Source organism: Oncorhynchus mykiss, chromosome 18 (assembly GCF_013265735.2).
Source record: "Oncorhynchus mykiss isolate Arlee chromosome 18, USDA_OmykA_1.1, whole genome shotgun sequence".
Lineage (NCBI taxonomy): Eukaryota > Metazoa > Chordata > Actinopteri > Salmoniformes > Salmonidae > Oncorhynchus > Oncorhynchus mykiss.
In genome coordinates, this window is record NC_048582.1 from 27,099,840 (window position 1) to 27,125,620 (window position 25,781).

At 43.9% G+C, this 25,781-nt stretch overlaps 1 protein-coding gene across 4 annotated transcripts in view; it reads right to left on the reverse strand.

The window, feature by feature from the left end:
* Window positions 1-25,781, reverse strand: part of LOC110495932 (glycogen synthase kinase-3 beta) — a 43,508-nt gene that overhangs the window by 2,860 nt on the left and 14,867 nt on the right. Inside the window, exons 2-10 of one of the 4 annotated variants that reach the window (XM_021571464.2) lie at window positions 21,529-21,722; window positions 19,516-19,599; window positions 9,161-9,271; window positions 7,858-7,988; window positions 7,423-7,529; window positions 7,148-7,245; window positions 5,878-5,985; window positions 1,291-1,477; window positions 340-438 (exon numbers count right to left, since the gene is read on the reverse strand). In XM_021571464.2, the coding sequence (XP_021427139.2) occupies window positions 340-438; window positions 1,291-1,477; window positions 5,878-5,985; window positions 7,148-7,245; window positions 7,423-7,529; window positions 7,858-7,988; window positions 9,161-9,271; window positions 19,516-19,599; window positions 21,529-21,722 (1,119 nt within the window). Of the gene's footprint in view, window positions 1-339; window positions 439-1,290; window positions 1,499-5,877; window positions 5,986-7,147; window positions 7,246-7,422; window positions 7,530-7,857; window positions 7,989-9,160; window positions 9,272-19,515; window positions 19,600-21,528; window positions 21,723-25,781 lie in introns of all 4 variants that reach the window. The other 3 variants (XM_021571462.2, XM_021571465.2, XM_021571463.2) reach the window with 3 other exon arrangements.

The following is a 25,781-nucleotide window of genomic DNA, read 5'->3' on the forward strand; positions in this document are numbered from 1 at the left end:
TGGTCCAAAATCAGCACTCTAGACGCTATACTCTGAGACGCATTGTGAACACAGGTCCTGGTTAGTACTGAGAAGAGACTAGCCAGGAGTACTGAGAGCTGAGGGTGAGGACAGAGGGGGAGAGAGAGAGGTTCCCAATCTTCCACTGACCCCTAGCCCCCTGCCACAAGAACCCTAGTTTATACCTATCCAACCCTGTCAGATATACAAACGTGTCTAGGGGTTGATTTAGGAATGGCAATAGTGGGAGAGGCAGGGTGAGAGAGAGAAACAGGGTGAGAGAGAGAGAGGGTGAGAGAGAAAGAAAGCGAAAGACAGGGAGGTGGAGAGTGTACTGACCTGAGGGTGCGGAGGTGTTGGTAGGGGTGAAGGCCCCGGGCTGATTCCGGGCGTGGGCGGGGATGAGGATGGAGGCTAAAGAGGGGTTACTGGACAACTCTGGAAGCATAGAGAAAGAAACATCACGTCAAACACAATCACCTATAGACAGAGAGCACATCTTAGATGTACAACTACAGACCCGACTATCACCACCATCCTACCGGAGTCACAGCATGCATTGATGACCACATCGTAATCAATCACCATCCTCAAATTCAGTAAGTCACATTCTGTGTCTATGGACAAAATTTGCATACTCCCCATCATGGATTTAAAAGAGTTGGATTGGTGTAAATAGTGACTAGAGGGTGTTTCCAACAATGTCACATCCACAACAAGAAGTGTGAAAGTGCACACTTTGAGAAGGGTGGAGAGTCAGGATATAACCACATCTACCAGTTACAACCACAGAGCCAACCACCCAAATACAGTTACCTATATACACACATTCTACCATTTGGCCTACAACCACAGGCCCAACTTTCACATTCCCCTTCATAGCATTTTTAGCCTTTATTTTAGCAGGGCCATTGAGACCAAGCTCTCTTTTACAAGGGAGCCCTGCATTACAAAGCAGCAAGGAATAGTGACACAATTACATCAACCATAGTCACAGCATTAATTCGCTGTGATCAAATTTCAATCTCAATCACAATTATCTAATGGAGTAATAGTCACATTCCCCATTATCAACCACCACGCTAATCAGTAGTCAAATTTGGCATGTATAGAAATACAATTACTAGAACAGACATTCCTATTCAAGTCAAAGTTCTGTGATGAGTAGACTGGCATCCATATTTAGTGGTCCCATGAGTGTTCCAGTCAAATTTGCAGTCGTCTGAAGGGCTTTGTCCATTCTAGTAATTCTGTAGGAGATACAGAGCTGTGTCTGAGCTCCCGCCATACCCTGTGTGGAGAAGTTGAAGAGCAGGGGCTTCTCGCGCCCGTTGGGCAGCTTGAGGTTGGGGTCCCGGAGCTCGTCGAAAAAGGTGTGGGCACAGGCCTCCAGGGGCGTGAAGCGCGCTGTGGGCGTGTACTCCAGCAGCCGCGAGCACAGAGCGATGGCCTCAGGGGGCGTGCGCGGCCGGAACACCTGAGAGCCAATCACACAAGGCTGAAACCGGTCAATAACACAGGTTAGAGGTGACATGTCGGCTAAAGCTCCTGGGTGAAGATTACCCTAGGTACAGATCTAGGATCAGCTTCCCCCAATCCTAACCTTAAGCATTAGTGGGGAATATGCAAGACTGACCAAAGATCAGCGTCCAGAGACAACTTCACCCTACACCTGCTAAACCAATGACAGGTAAATATTATACAGTGCCTGTGCAAAATTCCAATTCATTTTTTTATTTAAATCTAAGGCTGCAAAATGTGAAAACTGTGCAAGTGTGAAGACTTTCACTAGGCACTGTATATACACACACACACGACAGGTGGAATGACAGGGTTTTAAAATCTTGCTCCACTTTAAACAACTTTACAAAGCTTTACATACATACATATACACATACATACATACATACATATGGTTCTTACATCTGTAGTTTTTTTGCTTATGAATGTTTTCTGAAGCATTTATAGACTTATAAAGGGTTTATAAAGGCATCAAACCTTTGAAGTGGCTGTTTAAAGTGGGACCTAAAATGTATTGTAGATTCACATTTATTCAGACACCAACAGGCCAGAGGACAGTGCAGTGCAGTACTACACCAGAGGGAGTGTAAACATATCTTAAAGGTGCTACATCAATCCCGATCTCTGCATTGGTTGTGCAGAATTTAAGGTGATACGGCATCTGCAGAAGTGGGGCATTCATACTTCTTGCACTTCACCGAGCAGCCCAAAGCTGTTTTGAAGGAAGAAGTGAGTTTGTGTTTATACAGGACCTCCCGCCCTCACCTACCGTCAACCAATCATGTCAATGCGGAGCCATACGGAGCCCTCTGCATTGTAACAGAATTTGAGAGGCGCAAAGAAATGCGGTACGGAGCTCAACTTGGCCACACCACCCATACAGCACCTCCGACCACATTTTCAGATCGAGCATAAATTGTCTCCTGCAGACGAGAGAGCTGGTGTAAAACCGTGGGACAAATATTGCGGTCCCAATTACCTCCCTAACTGTATCCCTTCCCCTTAGCCCTAACATGCTGACCAAACCACACGCGCACAAGTTGATTTTGTTCACCCACACCAGAAGTGATCAGGACACGCAGGTTGAAATATCAAACCAAACTCTGAACCAATTAAAGCTAGGCTGCCTAGTAGTTAGAGTGTTGGACTAGTAACTGAAAGGTTGCAAGATCGAATCCCCAAGCTGACAAGGTAAAAATCTGTCGTTCTGCCCCTGAACAAGGCAGTTAACCCACTGTTCCTAGGCCGTCATTGAAAATAAGAATTTGTTCTTAACTGACTTGCCTAGTTAAATAAAGGTAAAATAAAAAATATTAATTTGGGGACAGGTCAAAAAGCATTAAACATGTATGGCAATTTAGCTAGCAAGTTTGCTGTTGCTAGCTAGTTTGTCCTGGTATATAAACATTGGGTTGTCATTTTACCTGAAATGCACAAGGTCCTCTACTCCGACAATTAACCTTTTTGGGATAGGGGGCAGCATTTTCACTTTTGGATGAATAGCTTGCCCAGAGTGAACTGCCTCCTACTCTGTCCCAGATGCTCATATATGCATATTATTATTAGTATTGGATAGGAAACACTCTGAAGTCTCTAAAACTGTTTGAATGATGTCTGTGAGTATAACAGAACTCATATGGCAGGCGAAAACCTGAGACAAATCCAACCAGGAAGTGGGATATCTGAGGTTGGTAGTTTTTCAAAGCTTGGCCTACCGAATACAGTGTCTATGGAGTCAAGTTGCACTTCCTACGGCTTCCACTTGTCTTTAGAAACTGGTTTGAGGATTCTACTATAAAGGAGGGGCTCATAGTTAGCTCTTGTTCCAGTGCTTGTCTTCAGACATAGGAATTCTACGGTTGGAAGCTTATTGATGTTTTATGTTAAAAACATCCTAAAGATTGATTCCATACATCGTTTGACTTGTTTCTACGACCTGTAACGGAACTTTGAGTTTTTGTCTGGACGAAGTGCTTGCGCCTCATGAAGATGGATTACTGGGCTAAACACGCTAACAAGTGGCTATTTGGACATAAATGATCGACTTTATGGAACAAATCAGTCATTTATTGTCAAACTGGGATTCCTGGGAGTGCCTTCTGATGAAGATCAAAGGTAAGTGCTTTTTTGAAATCTGACACAGCGGTTGCTGGATTTTTGGATATAAATATGCACATTATCGAACAAAACATACACAATACATGTAACATGATGTCCTATGAGTGTCATCTGATGAAGATCAAAGGTTAGTGATTAATTTTATCTATATTTCTGCTTTTTGTGACTCCTATCTTTGGCTGGAAAAATTGCTGTTTTTTTGACTTGGCTATGACCTAACATAAATTATATGTTTTCGCTGTAAAGCATTTTTGAAATCGGACACGATGGGTAGATTAACAAGATGTTAATCTTTCATTTGCTGTATTGTACTTGTTAACTTCTTGGTGACAGGGGGCAGTATTTTTACGTCCAGATGATGCATGCCCAAATTCAACTGCCTGCTACTAATCCCCAGAAGATATGCATATTATTAGTAGATTTGGATATAAAACACTCTGAAGTTTCTAAAACTGTTTGAATCATGTCTGTGAGTATAACATAACTTATTTAGCAGGCAAAACCCAGAGGACAAACCATTCAGATTCTTTTTTTTTTTTTAGGTCACTCTGTTTTCAATTGGTTTTCATTGGGAATCCAGATTTCTAAGGGACCTTCTTGCAGTTCCTATCGCTTCCACTGGATGTCAACATTCTTTAGAAATTGGTTGAGGTTATTCCTTTGTGTAATGAAGAAGTACGGCCATCTTAAACGAGGGTCACTTGAAGTGTACTGTTAGAGGCGCGTGACCAGAAAGCATGCTTCAGTTTGTCTTCTTCCTGTATTGAACACAGATCATCCCGTCTTCAATTTGATAGAATATTTACATTAAAAAATACCTAAAGTTGTATTACAAAAGTAGTTTGAAATGTTTTGCCAAGTTTACAGGTAACTTTTAAGATATTATGTAGTCACGTTGAGCAAGTTGGAATAAAATAAATTGACATTTTGGATATATATTGACGGAATTAATCGAACAAAAGGACAATTTGTGATATTTATGGGAACATATTGGAGTGCCAACAAAAGAAACTCGTCAAAGGTAAGGCATGAATTAAATTTGTATTTCTGCGTTTTGTGTCGCGCCTGCAGGGTTGAAATATGGTTTCTCTCTTTGTTTACGGAGGTGCTTAACCTCAGATAATAGCATCGTTTGCTTTCGCCGAAAAGCCTTTTTGAAATCTGACATGTTGGCTGAATTCACAACAAGTGTAGCTTTAATTTGCCATCTTGCATGTGTGATTTAATGAAAGTTTGATTTTTATAGAAATTTATTTGAATTAGGTGCTCTGCATTTTCCCTGGCTCTTGGCCAGTTGGGACGCTACCGTCCCACATATCCCAGAGAGGTTCATGTGTGAAAGTTACATATTTCTAAAAACTATTTTTGAATTTTGCGCGCTGCCTTTTCAGTGGAATGTTGTCGAGGGGTACCGCTAGCAGAACGCCTGCGCTAGAAAGGTTCATCCACAGATAAAAAGGTAAACCGAATACCTTTCTCGTCATCTCTCCTCCTTCCTTCAGGCTTCTTTGGACTTTATATGATGGTTGGCAACCAACTTCACAGCATTGCTACAACCGACCGGAGTGTGGACCTAAGTTCATCTTTCAATCACCCACGTGGGTATATGCTCCTAAAAACCAATGAGGAGATGCGAGAGGTCGGACTTGCAGAGAGTTGAGCTTCACAAATAGAACCAATTTCTATTTTAGCACCTAGCCATGAAGACGCTCGCTGACGGGCACGAGCAGTGTGGGTGCAATGATTGAATAACATGCACGTGTACATTTATTTTGCGACGCGAGAGGTGTGATCAGCATGTAACCCTTCGATGTGTGCAGATTTGTAAAGGTGGAATACTTATCCAACCCTTCAGATGTGAAAACACTCAAGGGTTAGAGTCTACGGCAGAGAACAATAATCAGCGAATTTGGACCAGCTGTCCCTTTTGTCACCAATGTGGTGAGGTACATAGTGAGTCCTGCACCCACTGAGCACATGCTGTTCAACCTGAAGATTCTAAAATGAGCACTGTGTGAGTGTGTGTGTACACTGCTGTTCCTCTGCTTGCCCCTGAGGCTGGTGACTGTGTGAAAATGTTTAACATGCTTATCTCAAGAACACTGATGCATGAGTGAGATTTGAAGACGGGGGGAGAATCCGAACTTCCTCTTAAATTATATTTTCACTCAGCGACAGAGAAAGAGACACTCAGATGTAGGCGACAGATTTTAAAATAGTAAAAAACGGTTCCTGTACCTGTTGACTCACCTTAGTCCATGGGTGTGCCTTGATCTGAGGGAACTTAAACTCAGTGTAGTTGGGATTCATCTCTCTGATCTGCTCCCGAGTGGGAGTGCCGAGAACCTGGGAAGACACGGAGACAGAGGAACCGTTTTCCCATCGATATGTACATTTGAAGTATCAGGTGTGTACTTAGTACTTGTATGTCAAAACGGAAGTTAAACACTCATTACATTAGTTACATTACCACCAGGGTTGTTCTCAATTCAGAATTTGGGAATCGATTGAATCTGACAGGTCACACAGACACCAAAGAATACATTGGTTCTCTCTGGAAACAATGTTCACACTCTTAACCTTAGTGCTTAGAATAGCCAATTATATTTCCACAACCCATTTCATTTGTTTGGCTTCTTTTTGAAGGCTCTAGAGACAACTTGAGGGATAAACTAATGCATTCTGGGAAATGTAGTACTTAACAAATGTAAGTGATTAATGACATATAATAACTTACAATATTCACATACAGGTTTTGTTTTGCTTGATCATTCATTTTAAGAGTGTCCTGAAAATACATTTTCTCATCAATATTTTATATGCGTGTATATATATATATATATATATATATATATATTTTTTTTTTGTATGTACACTGATCACAAATATAAAACGCAACATGCAAAAATGTCAAAGATTAGTGAGTTGCAGTTCATATAAGGAAATAAGTCATTTTAAATAAATAAATTAGGCCCTAATCTACGAATTTCACATGACTGGGAATACAGATATGCATCTGTTGGTTACAGATACCTTAAAAGAAAAGGTAGGGACGTGGATCAGAAAACCAGTCAGTATCTGATGTGACCACCATTTAACTTATGCACACATCTCATGCACAATCTCCTTCGCATAGTTGGCTGTTGATTGTGGCCTGTGGAATGTTGTCCTACTCCTCTACAATGGCTGTGCAAAGTTGCTGGATATTTGCGGGAACTGGAAAGAGCTGTCGTACAGGTTGATCCAGAGCATCCCAAACATGCTCAATAGGTGACATGTCTGGTGAGTATGCAGGCCATGGAAGACTTGCGACATTTTCAGCATCCAGGAATTGTGTACAGATCCCTGCGACACGGGGCCATGCTTTATGCTGAAACATGAGGTGATGGCGGCGGATGAATGGCACGACAATGGCCTCAGGATCTCGTCACGGTATCTCTGTGCATTATTTTGGTTGACGGTCCGGCTTACCGTCCGTCTGTTGACATTTGAAGGCAGGTGTTTTTACCTTGATGATCTCCACTAGCTGATCCACCCCACTGTCGCCGGGAAAAATGGGTTGCCCTAGCAACAGTTCTGCTAGAACGCAGCCAGCGGACCATACATCTGCAGAGGATGGAGAAATACTGTGAGGACTCACACACAGACTCGCACACCCACACACACTAGTAGTGGGAGTGTACATATGCTGGATGTATAGTTGGTGTAACGTGTAGGTAGTCAGTGTAAGGTGTTAGTAATGGGAGGTGTAGTCAGCATAAGGTTTTAGTAGTGGAAGCGTACCTATGCTGGAGGTGTAGTCAGTGGCCCCAAAGATGAGCTCGGGGGCTCTGTAGTACCGTGAGCAGATGTAGGACACATTGGGCTCACCACGGACCAGCTGCTTCGCACTGCCAAAGATAACCAAGGATGAAGGAAGGAAGGAAGGTCAAAATGAGAATTTGAGACTTGAAACTGCTCTTTCTTTTATGTATACCAGTTAGCAGTTTGCGCAATTCCTCTCAAAGGAAAAAAGGATGGAGGAAGCAAGGTAACGAAGCTAGTAACGTTCTCAGACATATCTTCAGACACAAACCTAACCTCATTAAAAAAAAAAATCTTACTAGAACTCAGGCCCAGACCACAGCAAATTGCTGTTGTGTAAGCCTGAGGGGCTTTGTCCATTCTAGTAATTATATTTCTATGAGCATCAATATGGCTTTCAATGTTCCAGCCCACCTGCCAAAGTCACAGAGCTTGAGCACGGCTGTCTCCGGGTCCAACAGCAGGTTCTGGGGCTTGATGTCCCGATGGCAGATCCCAAAGGAATGGATGTAGGCCAAGCTCCGGAAGAGCTGGTACATGTACATCTGCAGAGAAAGATGTGGACACACACAACTTAGTGCATGCTCTAAGCTAGCTACACATAATGACATGAGTGGTAGGCCTATAGAGTAGAGGCAATTCATGCTCCCTCGTATTCAATGGGCTAAAAATAACAGTGTGCCAGTGTCCAAATCCCCCAGAAGCCTCAGCCAACAGTCCCTGGCTCTGACTCCAGTCCAGCCCTTTGTTTATGCCACTACTTCCACTTCCTTAAGTGGCAAGTTGGAAAGGCAGAGATGGTGGGGGCGCTATAATAAGGCCGCTGACCCCATCTCAACTGGCCGCTACACAATGACGCAGGACAGCATGGTGAGGAGGACGGGAGGGAAATGCCCAAAGGAGTCTGTCTGCCTTCCCAGACACACAACCATCCCACCACCACTCATTGTGCAAGACTATTCTGTTGGTTCTACAGTACCGCGCAAACATTTTTATTTGTACCCCTTTTTCTCCACAATTTCGTGATAACCAATTGGCAGTTACATTCTTGTCCCATCGCTGCCTCTCCCGACTCCGTACGGGAGTTGCAAAGGTCCAGAGCCATGCGTCCTCCAAAACACGACCCCGCCAAGCCGCACTGCTTGCTTAACCCGGAAGCCAGCCACACCAATGTGTCGGAGGAAACACCCTACAGCTGGCGACCGTAGTCAGCATGCACAAAATCGGTCCGCCACAATGAGCAGCGGCGCGATGGGACAAGGACATCCCGACTGGCCAACACGCTGGGCCAATTGTGCGCTGCGTCATAGCCTTGGATCGAACCCGGGTCTGTAGTGACGCCTCTAGCTCTGCGATGCAGTGCCATAAACCGCTGCGCCACTCGGGAGGCCCTGTACCGAGCAAACTAAATCAAGAACAGCTCAAGTATTTGACATTTGTATTTGACCCAGGTCTACCACAAAATTGCATCTAAAGCAGTGTTTCTCAGTCCCCTAACAGTAAACATTATTATTATTATAAGGCCTGGACAAGAACATCAGATTCAACTTGCCAAATAATCATCAAGCCCTCGATGAGTTGATTCGGGTGTTTTTGTCCAGGGCTACAACAAACGTGTGCTGTTGGGTGCGCGACCTGAGTTGAGAAACACTGATCTAAAAAGAAACATACAGAGAGTAGTATCTTGATGACGCGATAAGACTTGAGGGGGTCTTACCTTCACATAGACCATGGGGAGGGTCTGCTTGGCTCGGCTGTAGTGTCTAGCCACTCTGTACACAGTCTCAGGAACGTAGTCCAGAACCAGGTTGAGATACACCTCGTCCTTCTGTAACACACACGCAGAGACATTTAGAGTATGGGTCAGACTTGGGACAGTTGGCTGAGGAGGTTAGAAGCATGTATGAATTCCTTTGGAGTGATCACAATGTAACATGGTTCTTGCTCATTAGGCACCAAACGGAAGAAAACGGACTGAAACGTTGAGTGGCTACCAATAAGAAAGGCTAATTTTCGTTTTGTGTGCCTAATGAACACAACCCAGGTCTCGCTGGCCAGACAGACAGTGAGAGAGAAAAAAAATAAGAAAAACAGTTACTGTATGATCTGGCAGAGACACGTAAGCTAGACTTAACATCAAGGGAGTCAGATGGTTGTTTTTTTGGCAGGGCAACAGAGGAACAGATGACTGTTCTAGTTAGGGCAATGGGATATCACACTTTTTCTACGAATCCGTCCCCGCAGATGTCTTCAATGACCCACTAAAAGATTAAGAATGATCACATATACACTGAGGGTACAAAGCATTAAGAACAGCGTCCTAATATTGAGTTGCATGCCCTCCACCCAGCCCTCACGTTTGCCCTCAGAACAGTCTCAATTCGTCGGGGCATGGACTCGACAAGGTGTCGAAAGCGTTCCACCGGTATGCTAGCCCATGTCGACTCCAATGCTTCCCACAGTCGTGGCTAGTTGGCTGGATGTCCTTTGGGTGTTGGACCATTCTTGATACACACAAGAAACTGTTTAGCATGAAAAACCCAGCAGTGCTGCAGTTCTTGACACAAACCGGTGCGCCTGGCACCTACTACCATACCCTGTTCAAATCCCCCATTTGTCTGTTCAAATCCCCCATTCAAATCCACCCTCTGAATGGTCCATGTCTCAATTGTCTCAAGGCTTAAAAATCCTTCTTCAACCTGTCTCCTCCCCTTCATCTACACTGATTGACGTGGATTTAACAGGTGACATCATTAAGGGACCATAGCTTTCACCTGGATTCACCTGGTCAGTCTTTGTCATGGAAAGAACAGGTGTTCTAAATGTTTTGTGTATATGTTTTAACTGTATATCATCTGTTCCTACCACACAGGAAATTAAAAAGGCCAAGTCATGCTGAGATGTGTTTGATCCCTGTGCCTTAAGTCTTCTCAAGACCCACACAGTCACACACACACACTTCCTGATAGAGCCATGCTCTAAAATAAGCCCCCACACAAAGGATGACTCACTCTCCTGCCTTTCTCACTAGGCAACAGCAGCCCCTAAATTACACCTCTGATTGGCTCATCGGCTCACACAAAAGGCAGGTGATTGGATCCTTCCCTTGTTCCCTCCTGACCATGTAAATAACTGATTGGTTTGACAGCAACAGGTAGTGAGTGACTGCTTAGTGCTCTGCCCCAAGTAACAGTGTGTGTGTGTCCGTCTATTTTATGCATTTGCCAGTATTCGCTAAATGAACTGAGAAAAACATAGATTATCTGTAAATCATGTGGTAGGCTATGATGTTGGGCTGGAAAAATATGGCACAAATGTCATAACAATGTGATTTTTTTTAGATGGGGGATGTCGTTTATGTGCCATGGCTACATGTGTCTAAATGAGATGTTGTTTTCCAGAGTCTCACTACAAGCCTTGTATATGCTTATAAATGACACAAAGCTGTGCTTCACCAATCAAGAGGAAAGGCAAATCTGTTTGAACAAGACCACTTAGGACCCTGATTAACCATAAGATGGTGGGAATTAAACAGTATACAAGTAGTAATTCTGTGTATTTTCCGGAACGGTACAGTTAAGCAAAAACGCCCGAGGAGGTGTGGTATAAGGGTTGTTCTTAGGCACAACACAACATGGAGCCCTTAGCCATGGTATATTGGCAATATACCACTAACTACCGAGGTGCCTAATTGCTATTATGAACTGGTCACCAATGTAATTAAAGCAGTAAAATTACATGAAATACGGCTTTCAGCCAACCATCTTTCAGGGCTCCAACCACCCAGTTAAAAAAATTATACTAATCTGTTGCATGCCCTAATGAGCACCACCCTCTCTATGGAACGACAGTCTCATGTGTCTATGAAGTCACAGTCAGAGGAGGGGAAAGGGCAAGCAGGGACACAGATCAGTGTACAGACCTCCAGACACTAGGTCCTGGTGTTCGGTCTGGCTGAGGCTAAAGGGTCACATCTCAATAGTGTAAAGTGGCTTCCTCTCCTAGTCCCCACCAAAAATAATACCCTAATAACTGTATAAATGTTTTCTCCCATCACAAGAGGCGAGGAGATGAAGCTCCTTGAGAAGCACCCGTGGTCAGCCAGAGAGACGTAATACCGTCACTGGGCAAGGCAGGGCAGAATAGGAGCCGGCTCTTTTAAGGTAGAGCAGCAGCCTTTAGTCTGGTCACATAGCAGGCTTCGTTTCCCTCTGGCCCACATCCAGAGGCCCGACACCCGGTGTCAGCATACCCACCACACTGTGCCAGGCTGCAGGATCACATCACATTAAACACACACTACAGGTCATAGTGGCAGACTGACTGTATCACTTTATCTATGCAAATAGACCTTCACTGCACACCAACATAGGCCACAATGTCAGTCTGTCTAGCCACAATGACACAAATATAAATGCACAACATGCCTTTTTTCTTATTAACAGGTTAATGCTACAACCCTAATGTCCCCTTGTTCACGTATATATCCCAACTAGGGCTGTCCCCCCCCCCCAAAAAAAATTATTGCTTGATCAAGAGTAGTCTGTTCCAATTGATGGGTCGAGATTTTAAAATGTATATTTTTCCATATATTGACACATCCTATGTGTTTTAATCAAATATTCATGTTTGAATATAATTACATGACAAATAAACTCGAAACAGGGGAATGTTTACTGGTTGCTGAGGAGGTGAAGGGCAATTCAGATGTGTGGAATAAATGTGACTACTGGATAACACTGGAGATCAAGAAAAAGAAGGTAAGGAGCAAGCGCTGCATGTATATTATGTGTGCCAAACAGATGCTGTATAGAATACAATATAATTTTCCTGACCGTTTGGAACAATGTAAACAGTAAAAAGTATATTTCAGCGTTTTTTTTGTTAGGCCTTTATTACAGCAAAGACTAAAAACAGTCGCATTAATTCATGAATGCAATTTCCAAAATGGAACGTCTTATTTATTGTTTAAGCTAATTATTCAAGGCTCGCTTGATTTAATTTGACTAAACTGCTTGACTACAATTCAAATCATGAATGACTCGTATGCTGTGTGATGACATGGACAATGAATGACTGATTGATAGATACAGTAGACTATAAAAGTATTGAAATACAGGCCTAAGTAAGTTACGGTATTAAGACTAAACAGGAGGCGCTTTCAGGCCTACAGCTCAGTGGTGGTTATACAAGGCTGCTACACTAAGCCTTCCAATGATAATGACATTACTTATGATCATAATAATGACAACAATAAGGAGATCAAGAAAAAGGAGCATTGTAAATAGTTTTGACAATTTGGAACAGTGTAAACACTAAATGAATGGTAAATAATGTCAGAGAGGATGTTGTAACAAAAGAAAAGTGTAAAGCCTTTATTATAGCAAAGCAAAGATTAAAATCAGCCGAATTTGTTTACTTGACATGTTGCGTGAGCACGGAATCAGTAGGCTATTAAACACTCAAACAGGTAACAAAAGCAGGACATGTCTTATTTTTGCAGATATATTGATGATTTATAAAGCCAGGCACATTTAACAGTTAGGCTATTGATTATAGACCTAATTAAGTTGGGGTTTCCGCTCTCCTCACCTTTCTTAGACAATAAGGCAAGGGCTGTTTTCACATCTCCTCATTCTGCTGCTGTCTCAAACGTATTGTTCTCAACACCAATATGCTGGTTAACTTTGCTATTATGCACAGATAAACATGGTCTAGGAAAAAGGCACCAATTCAACAGCCCGTTGATATGTTTCTGAACCACGGACAGCGACCACTATCCAACGCGGGAGAAAGCGCAAGTTATAAAATATTATTTTTATTGGTGTTGAACCATTGTTCTTTTGTAATATAACCATATACAATTTCAGGAGCATGTCTTAGAGTGATGGACCGTGCTATCCCCATGACCTCCACAATGGATCAGTCGACTTCAGACAGGCGAGAAATCAGTGTCTTGTACACCATGATATTTACAGTACCAGTCAAAAGTTTGGACACACCTAATTAAAGGTTTTTTATTTATTTTTTTATTACCATTTTCTACATTGTAGAATAATAGTGAAGACAAACTATGAATAACACATATGGAATAATGTAGTATCCCACAAAAAAGTGTTAAACTCAAAATATATTTTATATTTGAGATTCTTCAAAGTAGCCACCCTTTGCCTTGATGAGAGCTTTACATACTCTTGCCATTCTCTCAACCAGCTTCATGAGGTAGTCTCATGGAATGCATTTCAATTAACAGCTGTGCCTTGTTAAAAGTTATTTTGTGGAATTTCTTTCCTTCTTAATGCATTTGAGCAAATCAGTTGTGTTGTGACAAGATAGGGGTTGTATACAGAAAATAGCCCTATTTGGTAAAAGACCAAGTCCATATTATAGCAAGAACAGCTCAAATAAGCAAAGATAAAATGACAGTGCATCATTTATTTTTGTACTTTGAACGTTTCTTCAAGAACAGTTGCAAAAACCTATGCTATGATGAAACTGGCTCTCATGAGAACTGCCACAGCAAAGGAAGACAGTTACCTCTGCAGAAGTTTAGCCTCAAATATCAGCAATTAACTGGACCTCAGTTTGAAGCATTTATTTGGGCTGCAGAGTTCAAGTAACAGACATCGCAACATCACCTGTTCAGAGGAGACGTGAATCAGGCCTTCATGTTCGAATTGCTGCAAAGAAACCACGACTGAAGGACACCAATAAGAAGAAGAGACTTGCTTGGGCCAAGAAACATAAGCAATAGACATAAGACCAGTGGAAATCTGTCCTTTGGTCTAATGAGTACAAATTTTAGATTTTTGGTTCTAACCGCCGTGTCTTTGTGAGACGCAGAGTAGGTGAATGGATGATCTCTGCATGTGTGATTCCCATCGTGAAGCATGGAGGTGGTGGTGTGATGGTGCTTTGCTGGTGACACGGTCTTATTTATTTAGAATTCAAAGCACACTTAACCAGCATGACTCCCAGAGCATTATGCAGCAATACGTCATCCCATCTGCTTTGCGCTTAATGGGACTATCATTTGTTTTTCAGGAGGACAATGACCGAAAACACACCTCCAGGCTATGTCAGGGTTATTTGACCAAGGTGGAGAGTGATGGAGTGCTGCATCAGATGACCTGGCCTCTACAAATCACCCAACCTCAACCCAATTGAGATGCTTTGGGATGAGTTGGACCACAGAGTGAAGCAACCAACAAGTGCTCAGCATGTGAGAACTCCTTCAAGACAGTTGAAAAAGCATTAAAATAAAAATGTATTGTCACATACACATGGTTAGCAGACGTTAATGTGAGCGTAGCGAAATGCTTGTGCTTCTAGTTCCGACAGTACAGTAACACCCTAACAAGTAATCTAACAATTTCACAACTACCTACTACACACAAATGTAAAGGGATGGAATAACAATATGTACATAGAAATATACGGATGAGCGATGGCCGAGCGGCATAGGCAAGATGCAATAGATGGTATAAAATACAGTATATACACATATGAGCTGAGTAAGGTGAGATATGGAAACATTATTAAAGTGGCATTTTTTTAAGTGACTAGTGATCCATTTATTAAAGTGGCTAACGATTCGAGTCTGTATGTAGGCAGCAACCGCTCTGTGTTAGTGATGGCTGTTCAACAGTCTGATGGCCTTGAAATAAGAAGCTGTTTCCAGTCTCTTGGTCCCAGCTTTGATGCCCCTGTACTGACCTCGCATTCTGGATGGAAGCGGGGTGAACAGGTAGCAGGGTGAACAGGCAGTGGCTCGGGTGGTTGTTGTCCTTGATGATCTTTTTGGTCTTCCTGTGACATCGGGTGCTATAGTTTGCCCCCGGTGATGTGTTGTGCAGACCACACCACCCTCTGGAGAGCCTTACGGTTGAGGGCGGTGCATTTTCTGTACCAGGCGGTGATACAGCCCGACAGGTTGCTTTCAATTGTGCATCTGTAAAAGTTTGTGAGGGTTTTAGGTGACAAGCCAAATTTCTTCAGCCTCCTGAGGATGGAGAGGCGCTGTTGCGCCTTCTTCACCACACTGTCTGTGTGGGTGGACCATTTCAGTTTGTCGACAGGGGAAAGAACCTCAGATTCACAAGTCCCTTCCACCAGGTGGCTGATGAGATATGTTGGCACGACTGCCATATTGCATCTCCATCCCAAAGCCCTTGCTCGGAAGTGTACTTCGCCAGACTGCCAAGAACCTTGTCCTCATCCAGGCCAAGGTGGTGAGACACGGTAGTGATGACACCATAGGCCTTGTTGATCTCTGCACCAGACAGGACGCTCTTGCCAGCATACTTGGGGTCCAACAGGTACGGTGCGGTGTGTATGGGCTTCAGGCAGAAGTCTTCGCACTTCTTGATGCATTTCAGAATTACAGCTTTCCTCTGCTTGGCGCAACAGTGAAGTAGGAAGGGCAGTACAGATTTATTCTCTTACATCTGCAAGCAGAGTCTGAACATCAGACAGGAGGGCATCGTCTCCCTCAATCCATGCAATGGCTACTGCCATAGGTTTTAGGAGTTTCAGGCTGCTTACCACTCTCTCCCAACCGGCAGACTGAAATATGGCCATTTCTTGGAGAGGCTCCTTCCCCTCCAGGAGACAGTCAAACATGACAAGACCACCCCAGCGGGTGTTGCTGGGCAGCTTCAATGTGGTGCTCTTATTCTTCTCACTTTGCTTGGTGAGGTAGATTGTTGCTTTAACTTGATGACCCTTCACATACCTAACCATTTCCTCGGCTCTCTTGTGGAGTGTATCCATTGTTTTCAGTGCCATGATCTCCTTGAGGAGCAGATTCAATGCAAGAGAAGCACAGACAATGGTTGTGATGTGAGGGTAGGACTCCTCCAATTTAGACCAAGCAGCCTTCATGTTCGCAGCATTGTCTGTCACCAGTGCAAATACCGTCTGTGGTCCAAGGTCATGGACTGCCTTCAGCTCATCTGCAATGTAAAGACCAGTGTGTCTGTTGTCCCTTGTGTCTGTGCTCTTGTAGAATACTGGTTGAGCGGTGGAGATGTAGTTCATTATTCATTGCCCACGAACATTCAGCCACCCATAAGAGATGAATGCAATACAGGCTGCTTTCTCTATGATTTGCTTGACCTTCACTTGAACTCTGCATCCAGCAAATGAGTAGATAAAGCATGTCTGGCTGGAGTGGTGTATGCTGGGCAAAGAACATTCAGAAATCCCTTCCAATACACAATGCCTGTGAGCATCAGAGGTGAAATAGTTGCATACACAGCTCGAGCAAGACATTCCTCTGACTACATTCCTCCATTGAGTCAAAAAAACGTCTAATTCCAGGAGGACAATGTGCTGTTGCTATCGATAAGGTGCCGGCATTTTCACCTCGAACAGAAGTAAAGGGACTTTTGTCAGAGGTTGGTTGTTGTGAGCGACGAGGGAACTTCATGCACTTTGCCAGATGATTCTGCATTTTGTTGCATTCTTCACATATGATGTGGCACAGTATTTGCAAATGTACACAGCTCATCCTTCTACATTAGCTGCAGTGAAACGTCTCCACACATCAGATAGTGCGCCAGTGGCATTTTCCTGTAAAGATTAGAATAAAATGAAAAAATAAAATACAATTTCATGTACAGATAAATAATTAAGCAGTTAGATTAAACAACTCTTTTGTAAGATAGTTTATAAAACATGTATGGAAACAGGTGAATTAACACTCCTCAGTTAGCAGGCTCAAGCAAGCTAAAACCCACATGGCAGCCAAACCTAACTAGCAGAAATTGTTAACAAGTTAGAAATGATTTGAACACTTTGCTGTAGGTTACTATTTACTAGTTAACAAAAAAATAATGTATGTCATAAAATATATTCAACCCACCCAGTATTGTAATCAAAACTTACCAGAAAGCAGTCCTTGGCTCAGACAGTGTAGTAATGGGGGCTCGATAGCATCTCATTAGTCGGCAAGATCTTGAGAATCAGCTACACATGTGATGGAAGAATGCACTGTGCATGGAGAGGGTTGCAATTCCATTGAATTGGGGACAGTTGAACCAAAATATGCCACAAGACCTAGAATTTCCTTATGTGTATCCCACAAAAAAAGGTCCTCTTGAAGCTAGGGGGCACTATTTTTGTTTGGAAAAATAACGTTCCCAAAGTAAACAGCCTATTTCTCAGGACCAGATGCTAGAATATGCATATAATTGACAGATTAGGATAGAAAACACTCTAAAGTTTCCAAAACTGTCAAAATATTGTCTGTGAGTATAGCAGAACTGATATTGCAGGCGAAACCCTGAGGAAAATCCAATCAGGAAGTGCCTCTTATTTTGAAACCCTTTTGTTCCTACGCATGTCTAGCCTCCATTTAAAGGGATATTAACCAGATTCCTTTTTCTGTGGCCTCCCTGAGGTGTCAACAGTCTTCAGACATAGTTTCAGGCTTTTATTTAGAAAAATGAGCATGAAGGATCAGATTGCCTAAGTGGAGAGCTGGGGGCTCTCAGAGTGAGTTTGTGCCCAATTGAGTAAAGCCGCCATTTTTCCTCCCGCTGTTATGGAAAAAGCTACACACTCGGTTGAAATATTATCGAATATATATTTTTAAAACTACCTGAAGATTGGTTACAAAAAACGTTTGACATGTTTCTATGGACATTATAGATATTATTTGGAATATAGCGGTGACCGCTCTTTCCTGTGGATTTCTGAACATAACGCGACAAACCAACGTCGGTATTTTGGGTATAAAAATAATCTTTATGGAACAAAAGGAACATTTGCTGGGTAACTGGGAGTCTCGTGAGAGAAAACATCCGAAGACCATCAAAGGTAAACGGTTAATTTGATTGCTTTTCTGATTTGTGTGACCAAGCTTCCTGATGCTAAGTGTACATAATGCTATGCTATCGATGAACTTACAAACGCTTGGATTGCTTTCGCTGTAAAGCATAATGTCAAAATCTGAGACGACAGGGTGATTAAAAAAAAGGCTAAGCTGTGTTTCGCAATATGGCACTTGTGATTTCATGTATATGAATATTTGTTAGTAATATTATTTGACTGTTGCGCTATGCTATTCAGAGGTTGCTGACGAAAATGATCCCGCTACAAGGTTGGGTAGCGTCAAGGAGTTAAGCAAAATTCCCGGGCTTAACCTCCCATCAAAAATGTACAGAAATTTACTGGAAATTGTCCGACCTTTTGCAACCCTATTGCCGGGTAATATACTCAGAAGCGGTGGGTGGTGTGCATGCCTTCGAAGTCTGACCAGGAGGCTGCTCCGTCTACCTCTTCTACAAAGACATCGTTTTGGGCCGGCCTATAGGATTAGATCCAATGTCCTGGGTGGTGGTCCGAACAAAGGATCCACTTTGAGAAAGTCGTATTCCTGGTCGTAATGTTGGTAAGTTGACGTCGCTCGTATGTAATAGCCCAGAAAATCTTAAATGTTAACAATGTAAGAAATAATACATTAAAAAAAAGAAATACTGCATAGTTTCCTAAGGACTAGAAGCGAGGCGAGTACCTCATGAAGCTGTTTGTAAGAATGCCAAGAGTGTGTAAAGCTGTCATCAAGGCAAAGGGTGGCTACTTTGAGGAATCTAAAATATATTTTGATTTGTTTAACACTTTTTTGGTTACTACATGATTCCATATGTGTTATTTCATAGTTTTGATGTCTTCACTATTATTCCACAATGTAGAAAATAGTAAAATAAAGAAAAACCCTTGAATGAGGTGTCCAAACCTTTGACTGATACTCTATTATATATCTTTATTTTTGCTACTGCTTGACTAAAGAAATCTTGGTCGACCAACAGCTTATTGAACAAATAATTGACTAGTTTATTAAAATGGGGTCGGCCCTAATCCCAACAATATAAGAGTATAAACCTAAACAGCTTAACTTAATATGAAAATATTCACAACGGAAAGCCTAAGAATATAAGTGGTAGAAACAGAAGTTCAGGAGCAACATTTAGCCTAGCCAGTGTCAAACAAAAACTTGTTGAATAGGGAGTCTCCATCACCTGCAACAACACACAGAGACATACTGACGTATGAGCAGCAACCACCCACCTTGTCTCCACTGGAATAGAAGAAGTAGCGTAAACGCACAATGTTGCAGTGGTCCAGTTTCCTCATGATCTGCAGCTCCCGGTTCTGAGACAGAGAGACATTGATATGTGAGCATTAGACAAGTCAAACAGGCTAGAGAAGCTACTGTCACACTGAGCTAGTTGCACTCTCCCAGAAGAAACATTCCTCTGATTCTGGACCAGTCAGACACTCTCTTCAATGAGTCTTAAAAGGCTTTTGGAGGCTCATCGGAGATGGGCTGACAGATCCAGGATTAGAGAAAAGGCTGTTGCGAGAGCGCAAGAGAGAAAGCGAGAGAGAGAGAGAAAGAAAGCGAGCGAGAAAGCGAGCGAGAGAGAGAGCGAGAGAGAAAGCGCAAGAGAGAGAAAGAGCGCGCGAGAGAAAGCGAGCGCGTGCGAGAAAGCGAGCGAGCGAGAGAAAGCAAGCGCGTGCGAGAAAGCGAGCGAGCGAGAGAAAGCGAGCGAGAGAGAGAAAGCGAGCGAGCGAGAAGGGGGAAGCGAGCGAGCGAGAAGGGGGAAGCGAGCGAGCGAGAAGGGGCAAGCGAGCGAGCGAGAAGGGGCAAGCGAGCGAGCGAGAAGGGGCAAGCGAGCGAGCGAGAAGGGGCAAGCGAGCGAGAAGGGGCAAGCGAGCGAGCGAGAAGGGGCAAGCGAGCGAGCGAGAAGGGGCAAGCGAGCGAGCGAGAAGGAGGAAGCGAGAAGGAGGAAGCGAGCGAGCGAGAAGGAGGAAGCGTGCGAGCGAGAAGGAGGAAGCGTGCGAGCGAGAAGGAGGAAGCGAGCGAGCAGGAGGAAGCGAGCGAGAGGAGGAGGAAGCGAGCGAGAGGAGGAAGAAGCGAGAGAGAGGAGGAGGAGGAAGCGAGAGAGAGGAGGAGGAGGAAGCGAGAGAGAGGAGGAGGAGGAAGCGAGAGAGAGGAGGAGGAGGAAGCGAGAGAGAGGAGGAGGAGGAAGCGAGAGAGAGGAGGAGGAGGAAGCGAGAGAGAGGAGGAGGAGAAAGCGAGAGAGAGGAGGAGGAGAAAGCGAGAGAGAGGAGGAGGAGGAAGCGAGAGAGAGGAGGAGGAGGAAGCGAGAGAGAGGAGGAGGAGGAAGCGAGAGAGAGGAGGAGGAAGCGAGCGAGCGAGGCCTGGTTCAACACCTTGTTGGTTAAATCAGGTGTGCTAGTATTAGAATAGATCAAACAAGTGGAATGGCAAGGGGTACTCGAGGAGAGATTTGGGAAACAGCTAAAACACAACCATGTGTGTCCATCACAGAGCTAATGAAACGTTCAAGATAAGAAACTGAGAATATCTAGTCTGAGTTTGGCACCCTGTTAGGGTCTTAAATTAGAAGCCCACACAAGGATAATTTAGGCCAGCTACAACTATCATAGATCATTGTAAAACAGTGACAGCCATAATTGAATGGGGGTCAAATCATGTCAGTGATATCTGAACAGGGAGTAAATTACCCACAGAGACACATTATAAGCTATTTCAAACACTGGCACTGTGCAGCCATTGCAGCACTTGTTTATTAGCACAGTTACGTCAGTCTAAGGAAATCCATGGGTTGAGTTTCCTTTCGGGTGCGACAAGAAGAGATGAACTAATCATCAACTCAATGCTTGAGCTGAAGATGGACTAGGGAGGGACGAGACTCCGCCCCGTTTCAGCTCCAACAGGAAGGGGCGTGTTCTCACAAGACATGACATCACTGGGGACTAGGGCATCATGCACAGACCGACTGCCAGGATGATTAACCAAACGCCTATCAGTGTGGTACGGCAGGCTACGATCACCATGAGAGAGCAGTCTCACAGCGGTAAGTGACCTGACAAACCTAGTATTTTCAGTCAAATGACAGTATAAATGTGAGCCCATTTAATGTGAGATGTTTCAGTGACGTCATACTGACAGCGACTCAATGGCCTCAAGACAAAGAACTGTCGTTACTCAAAAACACACGGTGCAACAAATACTCTCCAATGTATTCGCCTCTGCAGTGAAATGGTACTCACCTTGAACCTCTTGTCCTGCAGAACCTTCTTGATGGCTATTAGCTCCCCGGAGTCACACAGTTTAGCCTGGTAGACCACGCCGAACGAGCCGTTGCCGATGACCTTAGTGTCTGTATAGCTGACCTCCTGCGGCCGGTCGGGGCCCTGGCCTGGGGTCGCTACCACTGTGGTCACCTTACTGCCATCTTTGTCTCCTGAGAGAAAGAAAGAGAATAAAGCAATGTCACACAAGAGATGCAGTATAGGACAACTCATTCAGCCACACAGTCTTTACACCAAGAAGCTCCTGTAACATTTCTCATCCTCTCTCGTCACTGCATCTCTAGACGTAGACTCAGACTGAAGCATGTGAGCCAGAAATTGGAAGCTGTACTAACCCACTTTTTTTGCTATGAGTAATTTCCTAGGAGCAGGGCTACCCATGTTAACGGGCTCTGGCAGACACCGTAATGAAGACAGCCTGAAAGTACAGTAGAAGGATAAAAGGTTTAGGCGTAAAGGTTGTGGTGAAAATGAGGATGTAGTTTTAGTCTAAGATAATGTGTGGGTGGCGTGCACTGCAAACAGCTAAGCACTTTCCTAGTACTGTTCCTAGTTTGAAGCAGCGCTGCAGGCACCAAATGTTTCCCCACAAAACAGCTCCAATTCAACAACTGCACATCGCCATCGCAACTTTTGACAACATGAAAACGAAAGTCTACTGGAGGTGTGAGTTGACAGGCAAAGTCGAACACTAACAGCCGGTCCGAAATCACTCTTTACCCACCCCGCTTGGCCCTAAGCCTTCATTGTATGCAGATCGCAAGGGCTCTTCTAACCTACCGTTATGGCTGGCACCTGGCCGTGGACCTCAACACAAACCCAAAGAGCACCAAACAATCCTAGATTGCACTGTTTTCGGACCACTATTGTTTTCACATATATATTTTACCTCTTGGTGATGTAATTCGGAAACATAATGTTAACTTTCACTACTATGTGGACGATACACAGCTGTACATTTCGATGAAACATGGTGAAGCCCCAAAATTGCCCTCCCTGGAAGCCTGTGTTTCAGACATAAGGAAGTGGATGGCGGCAAATGTTTTGACTTGTGAACTCGGACAAAACAGAGATGCTAGTTCAGATCCCAAGAAACATAGATATCTTCTGTTGAATCTGACAATTAATCTTGATGGTTGTACAGTCATCTCAAATAAAACTGTGAAGGACCTCGGCGTTACTCTGGACCCTGATCTCTCTTTTGACGAACATATCAAGACTGTTTCAAGGACAACTTTTTTCCATCTACGTAACATTGCAAAAATCTGAAACTTTCTGTCCAAAACTGATGCAGAAGAGTTAATTCATGCTTTTGTCACTTCTAGGTTAGACTACTGCAATGCTCTACTTTCTGGCTACCCGGATAAAGCACTAAACTTCCGTTAGTGCTAAACACAGCTGCTAGAATCTTGACTAAAACCCCCAAATTCCATCATATTACTCCAGTGCTAGCCTCTCTACACTGGCTTCCTGTAAAGGCTAGGGCTGATTTCAAGGTTTTACTGCTAACCTACAAAGCATTACATGGGTTTCCTACTACCCATCTCTCCGATTTGGTCCTGCCATACATACCTACGGTCACAAGACGCAGGCCTCATTGTCCCTAGAATTTCTAAGCAAACAGCAGGAGGCAGGGCCTTCTCCTATAGAGCTCCATTTTTATGGAATGGTCTGCCTATCCATGTGAGAGATGCAGACTCAGTCTCAACCTTTAAGTCTTTACTGAAGACTCATCTCTTCCGTGGGTCATATGATTGAGTGTAGTCTGGCCGAGGAGTGTGAAGGGGAACGGAAAGGCACTGGAGCAACGAACTGCCCTTGCTGTCTCTGCCTGGCCGGTTCCCTTCTCTCCACCGGGATTCTCTGCCTCTAACCCTATTACGGGGGCTGAGTCACTGGCTTACTGGTGCTCTTCCATCCCGTCCCTAGGAAGGGTGCGTCACTTGAGTGGGTTGAGTCATTGACGTGATCTTCCTGTCCGGGTTTGGAGCCCCCCTCGGGTTCATGCTGTGGGGGAGATCTTCGTGGGCTATACTCAGCCTTGTCTCAGGGAAGTACGTTGGTGGTTTGAAAATATCCCTCTAGTGGTGTTGGGGCTGTGCTTTGGCAAAGTGGGTGTGGTTATATCCTGCCTGGGTGACCCTGTCTGGGGGTATCGTCGAACAGGACCACAGTGTCCCCCGACCCCCCGTCTCAGCCTCCAGTATTTATGCTGCATTAGTTTGTGTCGGGGGGGGTTTTGGTCAGTCTTATGTCTGGAGTATTTCTCCTTTCTTATCCGTTGTCCAGTGTGAATTGAAGTATGCTCTCTCTAATTCTCTCTCCCTACTCCCTACCAGAGGACCTGAGCCCTGGGACAATGCCTCAGGACTACCTGGCCTGATGACTCCTTGCTGTCTGCAGTCCATCTGGTCGTGCTGCTGCTCCAGTTTAAACTGTTCTGTCTGCGGCTATGGAATCCTGAACTGTTCACCGGACATGCTACCTTGTCCCGGACCTGCTGTTTTCGACTCTCTCGCAACCGTACCTGCTGTCTCCAACTCTGAATGCACAGCTATGAAAAGCCAACAGACATTTACTCCTGACCTGTTGTACACTCTACAACCACTGTGGTAATTATTATTATTAGAGCCTGCTGGTCATCTATGAACATTTGAACATCTTGGCCATGTACTGTTATAATGTCAACCCAGCACAGCCAGAAGAGGACTGGCCACCCCTCAGAGCCTGGTTCCTCTCTAGGTTTCTTTCTGGGTTCCTGCCTTTATGGGGAGTTTTTCCTAGCCACCGTGCATCTACACCTGCATTGTTTGCTGTTTTAGGCTGAGTTTCTATACAGCACTTTGTGACATTGTCTGATGTAAAAAGGGCTTTATAAATACATTTGATTGATTGATTGACAAAGCTTTATAAATAGCAGTGCCAGAACCTGTCAATCCCTAAAGTACTACTCTTCTACGAACTAAAATGTGGTTGAACGCTCCAAGAAGTGCATCATCATGATGAAGTCTACCACAATGCTGTTTCTGGAAATTGACAAGCCAAAACGACATTATACAGCCTAAAACTGCTAGCAAACTCCACCAGCATGCCCCATCAAAGCAAATCTTATTAGTTACATGCACCGAATACAACAGGTGTATTATAGTGAAATGCTTAATTATGAGCACCTAACCAACAATGCAGTTTAAAAAATACAGATAAGAATAAGAGATAAAAGTAACAAGTAATTCAAGAGCAGCAGTGAAATAACTATAGTGAGACTATATACAGGGGGGTACCGATACAGAGTCAATGTGCTGGGGTAGTATGTACATGTAGGTAGATTTATTAAAGTGACTATGAATAGATTACACCACTGCTACTCTCTGTTGTCAAGAGGGGGTACTGCAAAAGTCTGGGTAGACATTTGATTAGATGTTCAGGAGTCTTATGGCTTGGGGATAGAAGCTGTTTAGAAGCCTCTTGGACTTAGACCTGGCGCTCTGGTACCGCTTGCAGTGCGGTAGCAGAGAGAACAGTCTATAACTAGGGTGGCTGGAGTCTGACAATTTTTGGGGCCTTTCTCTGACACCGCCTGGTATAGAGGTCCTGATGTAAGAAAGCTTGATGTACAAGGCCGTTCGCACAACCCTCTTGTAGTGCCTTGCGGTCGGAGGCCGAGCAGTTGTCATACCAGGCAGTAGATATTCAACAGTATTCATGCCACATTCCAATTGGCATGAAAGACACCTGTGGTGAAGTATTCCATAAAGTGAATGATATGCCGAAGGAGTTTGGTCTTGAAACATAATGACTGAAAAAACAGATCTCACAAGAACAGCTGGACCTCTGTCCATGAGTGACTTGACAGAGTCCCCCTGCATAGGAATTAGCAACATGAGAAATGGAGAAGAGCCATTATTACCATTGAGCCTTTCTACACCACTGTTTGCAAGGAAGACACGCGGGGAAGTAAAATACATGACTTGCTTGGAAAATATTAGTCCTGGTTATCCATTAGACACCAAAACGGAATAATTAGAAAACACTCTGGAACAAGGAGAAACTACCTGGACATGTTCAATAAGTAAAAAAAGCCTAATTGCTTTCCTTGGCTAAATGTTTTAAAGCATTCCAGTTGCGAGTCCTAATGAACATGACCTTGGCCTGGCAGCCACTCTCACCAATTTACTAGAGATAATTTAGCATCTCAGATCTTGCAAGGAACG